Consider the following 12,257-nt stretch of genomic DNA (forward strand, 5'->3'; position numbering starts at 1 on the left):
AGCAAAAAATAACATGGCGGTTCCTACAGCACCATCAAGAGAGTCAGTTCATGGATTCAGCCACTCATTGTTCCTGGTTTGGTGAGTGGGAGTAAATTCCTGCTACTAGTTCTAAATAGCTCTTCCGAATCGGGAGGAACCTACCTCTGGCACAAAACACGTTTTAAATTCAAACTATAAAAGAACCAGCATTTTAATGTTAAAATAAATATACATCTGTGAGTGGTACATAAATATTACAGTGCTTAATTTCTCAAAAAAATGAGCTTCAATACAGTATATTTTATAACAGTGACCAGATGATGTGGAAAACCACTCATACTAAAGGCTTAGTATGAAAAATATAATTCTGAAGTGTTCTATATTTGCTTTTGGAAATTCAGCCCTTAACATTGACATTTATTTTAATATTTACATTTTGATTTATTTTTTTGTATTTTAAGTAATTTATGAATTGGATGTTTTCTTGTCATAAACACAATCAATCCCCAAATAGGTGGCATCCTCTTGTGTGAGTTCAGTGTGCTTGCCAACATTCCTGAGAAATCTTGGAATGCTCTCTTTGGTGAACACTGCTTCACACATTTTGGTATCCTCTAAATATGTTGGGACTACAAGATGTCCAGTCAACAGGCCAATAGCCATAGTAGTTGGTCATTCTGGGAGATGTAGCTCACTCATCTTGGAAATGTCGTTGTACTGGTGTACTGGATTAAGAATATTTAATAACAATATGTAATATCTTAAGCCACAACAATATCTTAAGGTATTGTTTAGGTATTGGGTGGCCTATACATTAAAATAAATACAGCACATAAATAAATCAATAAGTGAAGTCATCTGTTTGACTCTTGAATATATTTGGACTTAAATGTTTGATACCGTGTATTTATTTCAAAAGCTAGAAAGGTTTTTCTGTCATTTGATATATTGATATGAATCAGTTATAAATACTTGCTTATATATTTTTATGTTTCTAGATCTGATTAAAGAAGATAAGAAAAATTATTATGAAGGACTTCTCTCAAGCAACATAGCTCCAATGTATTCTGCTTTTCAAGGTAAAGGTTAATTATGATGGGGTTTTATTTCTTTTTATGGGAAAAATAAAAGCTAATAAAATATAATTATATAAAGTTATGCTCTTTGGATTGTGTCTGCAATAAAATACATATAGTAGTGTCCAGGGGTGGGCTTCTGCCCGGACGGGGGGTGGGGGACGGGACACATAGTGGAGTAGCAAAAATGGAGCTCCACCCCAGAGCACCAATTTGCACTGAAAGATGTTGAAAGAAAATACAGGGCATCCTGCATAAGCCACACCCACAGTGTGGTAGTAACATTTTTGGTGGCCCTTCACTGGTAATGCCCAATAAATGATGATGGTGTTCTACATTGTACTATAATTCTTCAGGCTCATAATAATTTCCTGAATGACTACATCCATGATGGTGAATCTATGGCACAAATACCAGAGGTGGCATGCAAAGCCCTTTCTGTGGGTATGTGTGCCATCCCCAGCTGCTCTTCTGGTTACTAGCGCACAGTTGCACACCACCAAGCTGGTCTTTGTGGACGCTGGGGTGTCAGAAAATGGCCTGAAAAACAGCCAAAAGCCATTTTTGGCATGGAAACCAGACAGAAACCAGTCTGAAACCTGTTGTGGCTTGTCTGCATCCCACACAGCTGGTCACTGATCCCAAGGATTGAGAGACGGTAGGTAGCTCATGTACCTGCCACCCGAGTCTGATAGTGAGGAGGTCGGGGAGGATGTGATGTCAGAGGCTGAAAGCCAACCAGAGCCTTCTGCACCTCCCAAGGTGCACATGGATGACTAAGGAGAAGTGGAGGAGCCTCTTCTTGATGCTAGGGTATACAGAGTTGCCAGAAGACACAAGTGGCTAAGCAAGATGAGGTTCCTGCTCAAATAGATCTGTAGAACAATTTGCCATGTCTAATAGACTATTAAGGCTTAGCCACATGATGCTTCAGTGCGGAAGTCAACTTTCGTTATGTTCTAACTGTTCGCTCAGATTTCTCTCTTTGGATATTATTGTTTCAATGATGAATTACAAACTGGCAAGTTGGACTAATTATATCTGGGATTTCTGCCAACTCAGAGTGAGTCCGTGAAGGAGATCAAAGAAATAATCTGTTTGTTTTGGTTTCTGTTTGGACCCTGGCCCGTTGTGGGAACTCTAATTGGCAGTTGGCACCAAAAATACTTATTTCACTGCTCATAAAATGTCAGAATTAAATGCTTAAATTTTGTAAAATCAGTGTGTTGGGGACCTATTTCCTGGGGGGCTTGTTACTGGGACAGCACAAAACTCGCCCAGAAAATGGCCCAAAAAATGTCAGAAAATGGCCGAAGAATAGGAATCTGTGTGCCAGCCAGCTGGTCTTTGGGTTTCTGTCATGTGCGAAGACCAGCTGGCCAGTGTGCTTGCACGTGCTGGAAAATCAAAGACCAGCTGGCTGGTGCACACATGTGTATGGTCAGCTGGTTTTTGGGTTTCCTGTGTTCTGGTGCGCGCACATCCAAACACATTTCGGTTTGGGCACTTGGTGCCAAAAAAGTTCGCCATCACTGGCCTACATTCTTGATTCTGTATGTCTGCAGTCTACTTCAAATGATCATACCATGATTTAGCAAATCAAAACAGAAATGGATCTTCTGTTCCTTTATGTAGCTTCTTCACTCATGCAAGCAAGACACTTTTAAAATTGGAAGGCTAAAATAATCTCTCTATTTACTTGGGAGTAAACCCATTGTGCTCAAAGGGACTGGGATTGTTTTCAGTTCTCTAATCCAGAGATGGGTAATTTCATGGACATAGATTGAACACTGTGCTTCCTTGGTTGCCCAAGTTCCAAGTGCAATTCTTAAACTAGCCAAAGTAGTCTTTATGTAAACCATTGATGGAAAATGTTTATAGTGTATGAAACATTTTCTACTGATTATCTATTTCTAAAGATTAGGAGAATTTCTAGATTCTAGATCTCCACTGTAGAGAGTGTCAGTCCATTCAAGAATTATTTTTTAAAAGATGGTCAAAGCAAGCATCATGGTTTGCTTTATATTTCGAAGTCCTGAGGTTGTGCATCAAAGTTAAATCCATTCATAAATACATCTTGGACTTGGAAGCTCATATCTCAAGCTCCAAACCTCCAATATGCCAAGTACAAAATATTGATTAGGACTGTGTAGTTCCAACATATTCATACCAGTTTGATAAATAAGTAAAATAAAAGCAGCCCATGATTGTAGAACAAAAACAATAAACATAGACCTTCAAACAGTAGCATCACCCATGGACTTGTTCTCTTCAGATCATTTATTTATTTATTTATTATTTAGATTTGTATGCCGCCCCTCTCCGCATGGCATTTTCTTAGTGATATTCTCCCTTGTTCTTTCAGTGATTTGGAAATATTTTAATGCTGTCCTGTTGCCATCATATGCTGAAGGCAGGAATGGTGTAAATGTGATCACGGGTCCTATATTTGATTACGACTATGATGGCGTATATGATACCCCAGAGGTAATAAGAAGGTAGGCAGACATCTTTTTTAACTTTTGTGTTTATGAGAGAGACTGTGTGTTGAAATAACCACTTTAATTTAATTAATGGGAACAACCCTCCTTTGAAATATATTTTTCTTACTTAATAGAGTCTATGTCCTGAAGACAATTAGCCATTTATACTGAGCCTATCAATCTCTTTGTGGCTTCTTCCATATGTATCACTGAGCTGTATTGGATGTTAGCATGTGTAAACTATTTTCTTTTTAAAAAGAAAATTACATTCAAATAAGTATTTTAATACATATTTTACTTCAAAGTGTATGAAAGATATTTTGATATGGTATTTAAAAGCTGGTGGGTAAAACTATTTCAATGTTCACAATAATCTAAAAGTACAGTGGTACCTCATGATACGAACCCCTCGTCATACAAACTTTTCAAGATACAAACCCAGGGTTCGGAATTTTTTTGCCTCTTCTTACGAACTTTTTTCACCTTATGAACCTGCCGCTGCCGCTGGGATGCTCCGCCTCCAGACTTTTGTTGCAAGCCAAGCCCCAGTTTTTGCGATCCTGGGATCCCGAGGCTCCCCTCCATGGGAAACCCCACCTCCTGACTTCCGCAAAAACGCGATGCTGTAGGGAAATCCCAGGAGGGGAATCCCAGGATCAAAAAAATGGGCAGAGTAGGGGGGACAAACACAGGACGAAAAGACTCATGGAGCTCAAGAGAGGAGAAAGGTGTGGGGAAAATGAGCAGGACAGGGTGGGAAAAAACGGGAGGGACCCATGGAGCTCAAGAGAGGAGAAAAGTGTGGGGAAAATGAGCAGAACGGTGTGGGCAAAAACAGGAGGGAAAGACCCATGGAGCTCAAGAGAGGCTCTTTTCGCCTTGCTTCGTTGGGACTGCCACCTCTTGCCACCTCTCGCTGTCACTCCCCCCACTCCGTTCGCCTCAGCTTCATCTGCCGGCAGCTTTTTTTAAAAAAAACCTTAATGTTTTGGATTTTCCTAATCGGCTTGCACGCATTATTGGCTTTTCCATTGATTCCTATGGGAAACATTGTTTCATCTTACGAACTTTTCACCTTACGAACCTCGTCCTGGAACCAATTAAGTTCGTAAGACGAGGTATTGGTTCAAGTGGTTATCAAGGAATATGCATTAATATTCTAACAGTGTTGTGGGCAGCCCTTATTGAAGGATCCATGAAGAAGCAGGGGAGGAATATCAAAAGGAGAAACAAATGATGGAGGCAGTGTCTTGTCATCCCTTTTACATGCGCATTATGATGTCCACACATAACCATGACTCTAGTGGAGCTTTCATTTCAACAGGGCAATCCTGCTTCTATCACTTGCATGAATGCCTCAAATCATGTGGAGGTATCTTATTCAACTTTGTATTAAAAGTATACCTCCCTTTTCTGTAAAGAATGTCCATCACCATTTTGGTAGTAATTATAAGATTTATAAGAAAGAGAAATACATTTCAAGTACATTTTGAAAACACAATTCACACATCATGTCTGTGATACATAAGAATGGTGGAAGGTCTTAAGCATAAAACGTATCAGGAAAGACTTAATGAACTCAATCTGTATAGTCTGGAGGACAGAAGGAAAAGGGGGGACATGATCAAAACATTTAAATATGTTAAAGGGTTAAATAAGGTTCAGGAGGGAAGTGTTTTTAATAGGAAAGTGAACACAAGAACAAGGGGACACAATCTGAGGTTAGTTGGGGGAAAGATCAAAAGCAACGGGAGAAAATATTATTTCACTAAAAGAGTAGTAGATCCTTAAAACAAACTTCCAGCAGACGTGGTTGGTAAATCCATGGTAACTGAATTTAAACATGCCTGGGATAAACATAGATCCATTGTAAGATAAAATACAGGAAATAGTATAAGGGCAGACTAGATGGACCATGAGGTCTTTTTCTGCCATCAGTCTTCTATGCTTCTATGTTTCTATACGTACAAGTTGGAACAGGAAATGGAAACACCCATGATTTCTGTTTCTATCAGATCTAATTTTAATAGTGTGATTTGAGAAAATAAATTTGCTTGGAGATTGTGAAGCCCAGACTGATTGAAAGGAGAAAAAAAATTCTCATACAAATAGTCTGGCCTCATTACATATAGTTTTAAAGGTTTATAAACAGTTCTTTGAATGTACCTGGAAATAATTCCACTATAGTTTGTGGAATCGTTTTAACAAGGGAGATCGGCTCCCCCTAGAGGCTGCATTACTTCATTGCAGGTTCAAGTATAAATTAGCCTACGCTTGATACATCCTGATGGGTTACATCGGGGTAGCAAGCTTACTACGCAGAGTCCAGACAGGGCCGCCATCAGGAATTTTGGGGCCCCATGCAGCCTAAGTGTCTGCCCCCCCACCATTTTAAAACTATTTTAAGTCGCCAAGCCACTCCATCCCCCGGGGATCATTTCCCGCTTCACGCCAAGCGAGGTGGTCCCATAGGCCAGTGTTTCCCAACCTTGGCAACTTGAAGATATCTGGACTTCAACTCTCAGAATTCCCCAGCCAGCAAACGCTGGCTGGGGAATTCTGGGAGTTGAAGTCCAGATATCTTCAAGTTGTCAAGGTTGGGAAGCACTGCCATAGGCTATTTCAGGAACTGGGTTAAGCCGATTGTGTGGACTCGTCCAGGAGAAAGAAAGAAGCGGGAGCGGCGAGGGAAAGAAAGATCCTCCTGGCATCGGTCAGGCGGAGCGAGGCTTATTTACGGCTCCTTGGCACTTCTCCCTTCTTGGAAGAGGCCTTGTTGACAAAACCATGTGCTTTCTAGCGAGGGGAGAGTGGAGGGGGATCCCACACCCGGCAGCCACTGGCGAGGAGCTGGAAAGGACGAGGGGAGAGAAAAAGCAGGGTACCAGCAGTCGGGCGGGTGTCTTGAGGAGGCACTCCCATCTGGAAGGAAGGGAAGAAAGGCGAGGGCGAGCTATGAAGGAAGGAAGGAAGGAAGGAAGGAAGGAATGGTAAAAGGGGCGATCAAGAGAGGAATGGGTGAATGAATGGACGGAGGGTGGGAAGGAAGGAAGGAAGGAAAGAGGGAAGGGACAGGAACAGAGGAAGGGTGCAAAGAAAGCAAGGAAAGGTGTGAAAGGGGAGAGTAAGAGAGAAAGGAGTGAAAGAAGGGAGTGAGGGAGGAAAGAAGGGAGGAAGGAGAAGGAAAGCAAGAAATGGAGGGAGGGAAGGAAAGAAAGAAAGAAAGAAAGAAAGGGGGAAGGGACAGGAACAGAGGAAGGAAGGAAGGAAACTTATGAAAGGGGAGAGTAAGAGAGGAAGGACTGAAGGAAGGAAGGGAGGGAAGAAGGTAGGAAGGAGAAAGAAAAGAAGAAATAGAGGAAGGGAAGGTAAAAGAGAGAAAGAAAAAGAGCAAGAAAGAGAAAGAAAGAAAGAAAGAAAGAGAATGAAAGAGAAATAAAAAGAGAGAGGGGGAATGAAAGAAATGGAAGGAGGGAAGGAAGGAGATAAAGAAAGAGGAAGAAAAAAAGCAAGAGAAAGAAAAAAGAATGAAAGAGAAAGAGAGAAAGAGAGAAAAAGAAATGAAAGAAAGAAAGAAGGAAGGAAAGAAAGAGGAAAGAAAGAGAATGAAAGAGAAATAAAAAGAGAGGGGGAATGAAAGAAATGGAAAGAAGGAAGGAAGGAGAGAAAGCAAGAGAAAGAAAGAAAGCAAGATAAAGAAAAAAGAATGAAAGAGCAAGAGAGAAATAGAGAAAGAAAGAAAAAGAAACGAAAGAAATTGTGATTTTGACTATGCCGGCTCCTTCCCTCCCCCGCTCCCCACAAACCACCTACCCCTCTACCGCAAGAGGGAAGCGCCCGAGGCGCCGGGTTCTTCCCTTTCTCCCTCGCCCGCATCCTTGCCATGGTGACTCACCAGGAGAAGGCTGGAGACCCACGCAGCTCCTCGGGGGCCTTGCGGAAGGTGGCGGCGGAAGCCCCCATGGCTGGCACTGGGTGCGAGGAAGGATGCTTTCTGCGCGGGCAAAGGCCGTTACGAAGCCATGGAGGCCGAGAGCTGAGAAGGGCGCGCCTTGCCCACCCTCACCGGAAGAGCTGCCCATCTAGCAGTCCTGCTGCCCCATTGCCCGGCAGGGGATGATGGGCAAGGGACGCCTCGGGGAAGGAGGGCAGGGCGGGAAGGGAAGGAGGGGGCTGTTGGGGGTTTAGGAAAGGGGAGCCCACCGGGCACGAGGGAACGCTGGCCGCCCGGGGCTCCGGGGCCAGCCTTGCAGCTCCTCGGCGGGAGGAGCCGAAAGCCACCGGGAGAGGACTGGGCTCAGCAGGAGAAGCGGCTGGCTTCCCATAGCAATGGGGAGCTTGGCTTCCGGAGGGCCAAGCTCCTTCCGCGGCTGCCATCGGGGCTCCCTGCCTATCTGCCAGTCTCCCTGCCTTCTTTCCTCGCGGGGGTGGGAAGAAGGTGCGGGCCGCGGTCGGAGAAGCTCCGCAGAGGCAGAGTTCGTCGCAATCGGGGTTGGAGAGATTTTGGCGGGCGCCGGACCCCCCCATTATTCAATTTGGCCGGGCCCCTGACGCCACTCCCAGTAATACCGGTCTATCGGCGGCCCTGAGTCCAGATGCATCACGTGCTTGCCACACTCACCCTTGTTTTATCAAAGGTGGAAAAAGTCCTTAAAACCCACCTCTGTCGTCAGGCATAGGGGAACTGAGATATCCTTTCCCCCTAGGCCTATACAATTTATACATGGTATGTTTGTGTGTGTGCTTGTTTGGTTTTTAATAAGGTTTTTTTTAGTTATTTTAAATATTGGATTTGTTATATGCTGTTTTTATTATTGTTGTTAGCCGCCCGAGTCTACAGAGAGGGGCGGTATACAAATCTAATAAATGAATGAATGAATGAATGAATGAATGAATGAATGAATGAATGAATGAATAATAAATAAGTCACAATATATCAGTGGACCAAAAACAAGTTTGACACCCTTGGGCTATATCTACTGAAATATTTTTATTTATTTATTTTATTTTATTAGATTTATAGCCCCCCCCCTATCCTCGCAGAGTCAAGGCGGCTGATAGTAGATCATTTAAAGCTATGCTTTTGGTTTAACTGAATAGATGTATATTTCCTTGGTGTATGGAGTATGCTCAGTACAACTAACAAGAAAATGTTGCTTCCCCCCTCCCATTTTTTAAAAATTAAATTTCAGGCACTCCGCTAATTCACTGGTCCTGATTCCCACTCACTACTTCATTACATTGACAAGTTGTAAAAATGTTTCCCAGACGCCTTTGCAATGTGAAGGATCCCTCGATGTTATATCTTACATTATACCTCACAGAAAAGAGAACAGTGAAAGTTGTACAGTGAGTATAATCTTTTAATACATGAAACATAAACGACTCACAAAAGAGGTGGGTTTTTTTAATTTTAAAAAATGCAAGTTTCTAGTTTTTATAGTAGGTGTGGGCAGAGACTTAAAAATGTGAAAAATATAGGAAAATGTTTGAAATGGGTAGAATATTTTGCATAGCTTTTAACATAAAAAGCCTCATGTCTATCCCTAGCATAAACTGTAGCACAACATTAGCACAGTCCTAATTATGGGGTCTTATGTTTATAAATAATTGTGTTATTATCACCAAAGTTGTTTTCTGCCCTTAGATAATCATCCCTCCCCTCCCCCCCGGCCCATGGATCTTATACAGAGATTTCTGTCATTCTATTTAATATCTATATGAGACCGTTGGGTGAGGTCATCCAAGGATACGGGGCAAGGTGTCATGAGTATACTGATGACACCCAGTTGTATATCTCCACCCTGTGTCCACTCGGCGAAGCAGTGGAAGTGATGTGCCAGTGCCTGAAGGCTGTTAGGGTCTGGATGGGTGTCAACAGGCTCAAACTCAACCCTGACAGGACGGAGTGGCTGTGGGTTTTGCCTCCCAAGGACAATCCCATCTGTCCGTCCATTACCCTGGGGCAGGGGGAATTATTGACCCTCTCAGAGAGGGTCCGCAACTTGGGCGTCCTCCTTGATCCACAGCTGACTTTAGAACATCCTCTTTCAGCTGTGGTGAGGAGGGCGCTTGCCCAGGTTTGCCTGGTGCACCAATTGCGGCTCTATTTGGACAGGTTGCCGATTAGTTTCCAGACACAATTCAGAGTGTTGGTGATGACCTATAAGGCACTACATGGTATCAGACCAGAATACCTACGGGACTGCCTTCTGCCACATGAATGCCAACGGCCAATTAGGTCCCACAGAATTGGCCTTCTCTGGGTCCTGTTGACTAAACAATGTCGTCTGGCGGGCTCTAGGGGAAGAGCCTTCTCTGTGGCGGCCCAGGCCCTCTGGAATCAACTCCCCCCGGATATTCAAACTGCCCACACCCTCCTCGCCTTCCGCAAGACCCTGAACACCTATCTATGTCACCAGGCATGGGGCAATTAATGTATCCTCCTCTCTGACCATTAAGGGTTATGCGTGGTTGTGACTGTATAGTATTGTTTTTTGAGATAGTGGGGTTTTAGTTATAGTTTTAAATATTAGATTTATATTGTACTGTTTTATTGCTGTTGTGAGCTGCCCCGAGTCTTCGGAGAACGGCGGCATACAAGTCTAATAAATTATTAAATAAATTATTAATTATGATCTTTCTGAAGTTTTGATATTCAGGCTGCAAGTAGGAATCATGGAAATAGGGGTAAAGTAAATATATATCAAGTATGAAATTGATAATTGGAGTGGATCGTTAATACTTTACATAGGGATGGCGAACCTTTTTTGGTTGTGTGCCAAAAGGGAAGGGGCACGGGGCCACATCAATAATTCCATGCATGCCCTGCACATACACACGTGACACCCCCTGCTCCTGGTATGTGATGGCACACCCGATTTTTGCACTCTCCAGACTTCAGAGCCTTTCTAGGAGCCTGGGAAGGGCAAAAAGGGCCTTTCCCACCCCTCCGGAGGCTGAAAACAGTGGGCCCAGAAGGCCCAAAAAGCAGCTGTCCAGCGCACACATGCGCACCAGACCCGAGCTCACATATCCACCAATATGGTTCCATGTGCCATTTGTGGCACACATGCCATAGGTTAGCTATCACAGCTCTAGGTCAAATGGAAAATATTCAGAATCTTGGATTTTGGAGAGATCTTTGGCTGGAAAAGTGAGTTGAAAATAATAAATGTCAAAAAAACACAGGAAAATTCAAATTCAAATCCTGGTTTGCAATGCAGATTTTGTTTTTGGGGGGGGGGGGGGGTTGGGATGTTTTCTTTGAGTCCATCTTGATTTCTGGAAACCACTGGGACAAGTTCTGTTTGCAAGATGTTTGGTAGTGGTTTACCATTACCTACTTCCTAGGCAGTGGTGAATTCTGGATTATGTTATTGCCGACTCGCTCAGGGACACGCCGCACATGGATGTGCAGTACTAAAAAAAAAGCTTTAAAAATCCAGATGGCCCCACCTATGGCACTGCAGTTAACAATTGATGGCAAGAAATGTCATAAAATGGAGCAAAACTCACTTAACAACTGTCTTGCATAGCAGCCAAAACTTTGAGCTCAATTGTGATTGTAAGTTGGAGGACTATCTGTATTTGAAAAAAGATATTGGAATTACAATTGTTCACAAATAGAATAGAATAGAATTCTTTATTGGCCAAGTGTGATTGGACACACAAGGAATTTGTCTTTGGTGCATATGCTCTCAATGTACATAAAAGAAAAAGATACAACACTTAATGATTGTCCTAGGGGTCAAATAAGCAACGAAGAAACAATCAATATTAATAAAAATCTTAGGAAACAAGGAACAAGTTACAGTCATACAGTCCTAAGTGGGAGGAAAAGGATGATGAGGAAAAACTAGTAGAATAGAAGTACAGATTTAGTAAAAAGTCTGACAGTGTTGAGGGAATTATTGGTTTAGTAGAGTTTAGTAAATGGAATAAGAGAGCCAGCTAGATGGTGGTACATGATGACAGAAAATAGCATAGCATAAAGTAACAGTTTTAAAGCATTTAAGACATGTCACATAGAAGATGTAAGAGGGTTATCCAAAAAGTAAGGTTACAAGGCACGTAGCTCTTGCAGGGAATGTTCACAAGGGAAGTTGGTATTACTATCATGTAGCAGGAAGCCAGCGGAAGTGAATGAGCAGGGCCAGTGGTCAGCAGATCATATACTGGGGTTGTGGTGAAAGTTAGAGATGAGCGTCCTCATTCCGTTTCCCTCCAAGTGCGAAGTGCAAAACGTGTACAGAATTTCAGAAGGATGGAAATTCACAATGAAGACAGAAGTGGACAGCCGTTGTGACCGATGATGTAGTGCAGAAAATTGACGCATTTTGTCACATGCTGTCTTGCTATTATATCCTCTCCATAAACTGAAACGATTTCATGATGAATTGCAGCAGCATTCATGCCCTTAGCATTCAGGTAGTGTATTACAATGCACACTTCACACTTAGAGGAAATGGAATGAGGACACTCATCTCTAACTTTCACCATAATGCCAGTCGATGATCTACTGACCACTGGCCACCGTTCCCGCGTGCGTGTTCCAAAATACCCCCCCCCCCGCGCAGCCTTTTCCTCAGGTGCGCGCTCCCCATCCCCCTGCCAGCCCGCAGGGGGGGGCGGGCGGGCGAGGAGGTGCGGGCGGGCGGGGAGACGCGGGCAGTAGAAGGGAGCTGCGGCCGCCCCTGCCTCTCCATGGTGCCTC

The 12,257-nt window shown here is 43.2% G+C and overlaps 1 protein-coding gene across 1 annotated transcript in view; it reads left to right on the top strand.

The window, feature by feature from the left end:
• Positions 1–12,257, top strand: part of LOC139157118 (ectonucleotide pyrophosphatase/phosphodiesterase family member 1-like) — a 72,856-nt gene that overhangs the window by 57,647 nt on the left and 2,952 nt on the right. Inside the window, exons 22-24 of the mRNA XM_070733529.1 lie at positions 981–1,061; positions 3,424–3,556; positions 8,734–8,890. Of these exons, the coding sequence (XP_070589630.1) occupies positions 981–1,061; positions 3,424–3,556; positions 8,734–8,890 (371 nt within the window). The remainder of the gene's footprint in view (positions 1–980; positions 1,062–3,423; positions 3,557–8,733; positions 8,891–12,257) is intronic.

This window comes from Erythrolamprus reginae, chromosome 1 (assembly GCF_031021105.1).
Source record: "Erythrolamprus reginae isolate rEryReg1 chromosome 1, rEryReg1.hap1, whole genome shotgun sequence".
In the NCBI taxonomy this organism is placed as follows: Eukaryota; Metazoa; Chordata; class Lepidosauria; order Squamata; family Dipsadidae; genus Erythrolamprus; species Erythrolamprus reginae.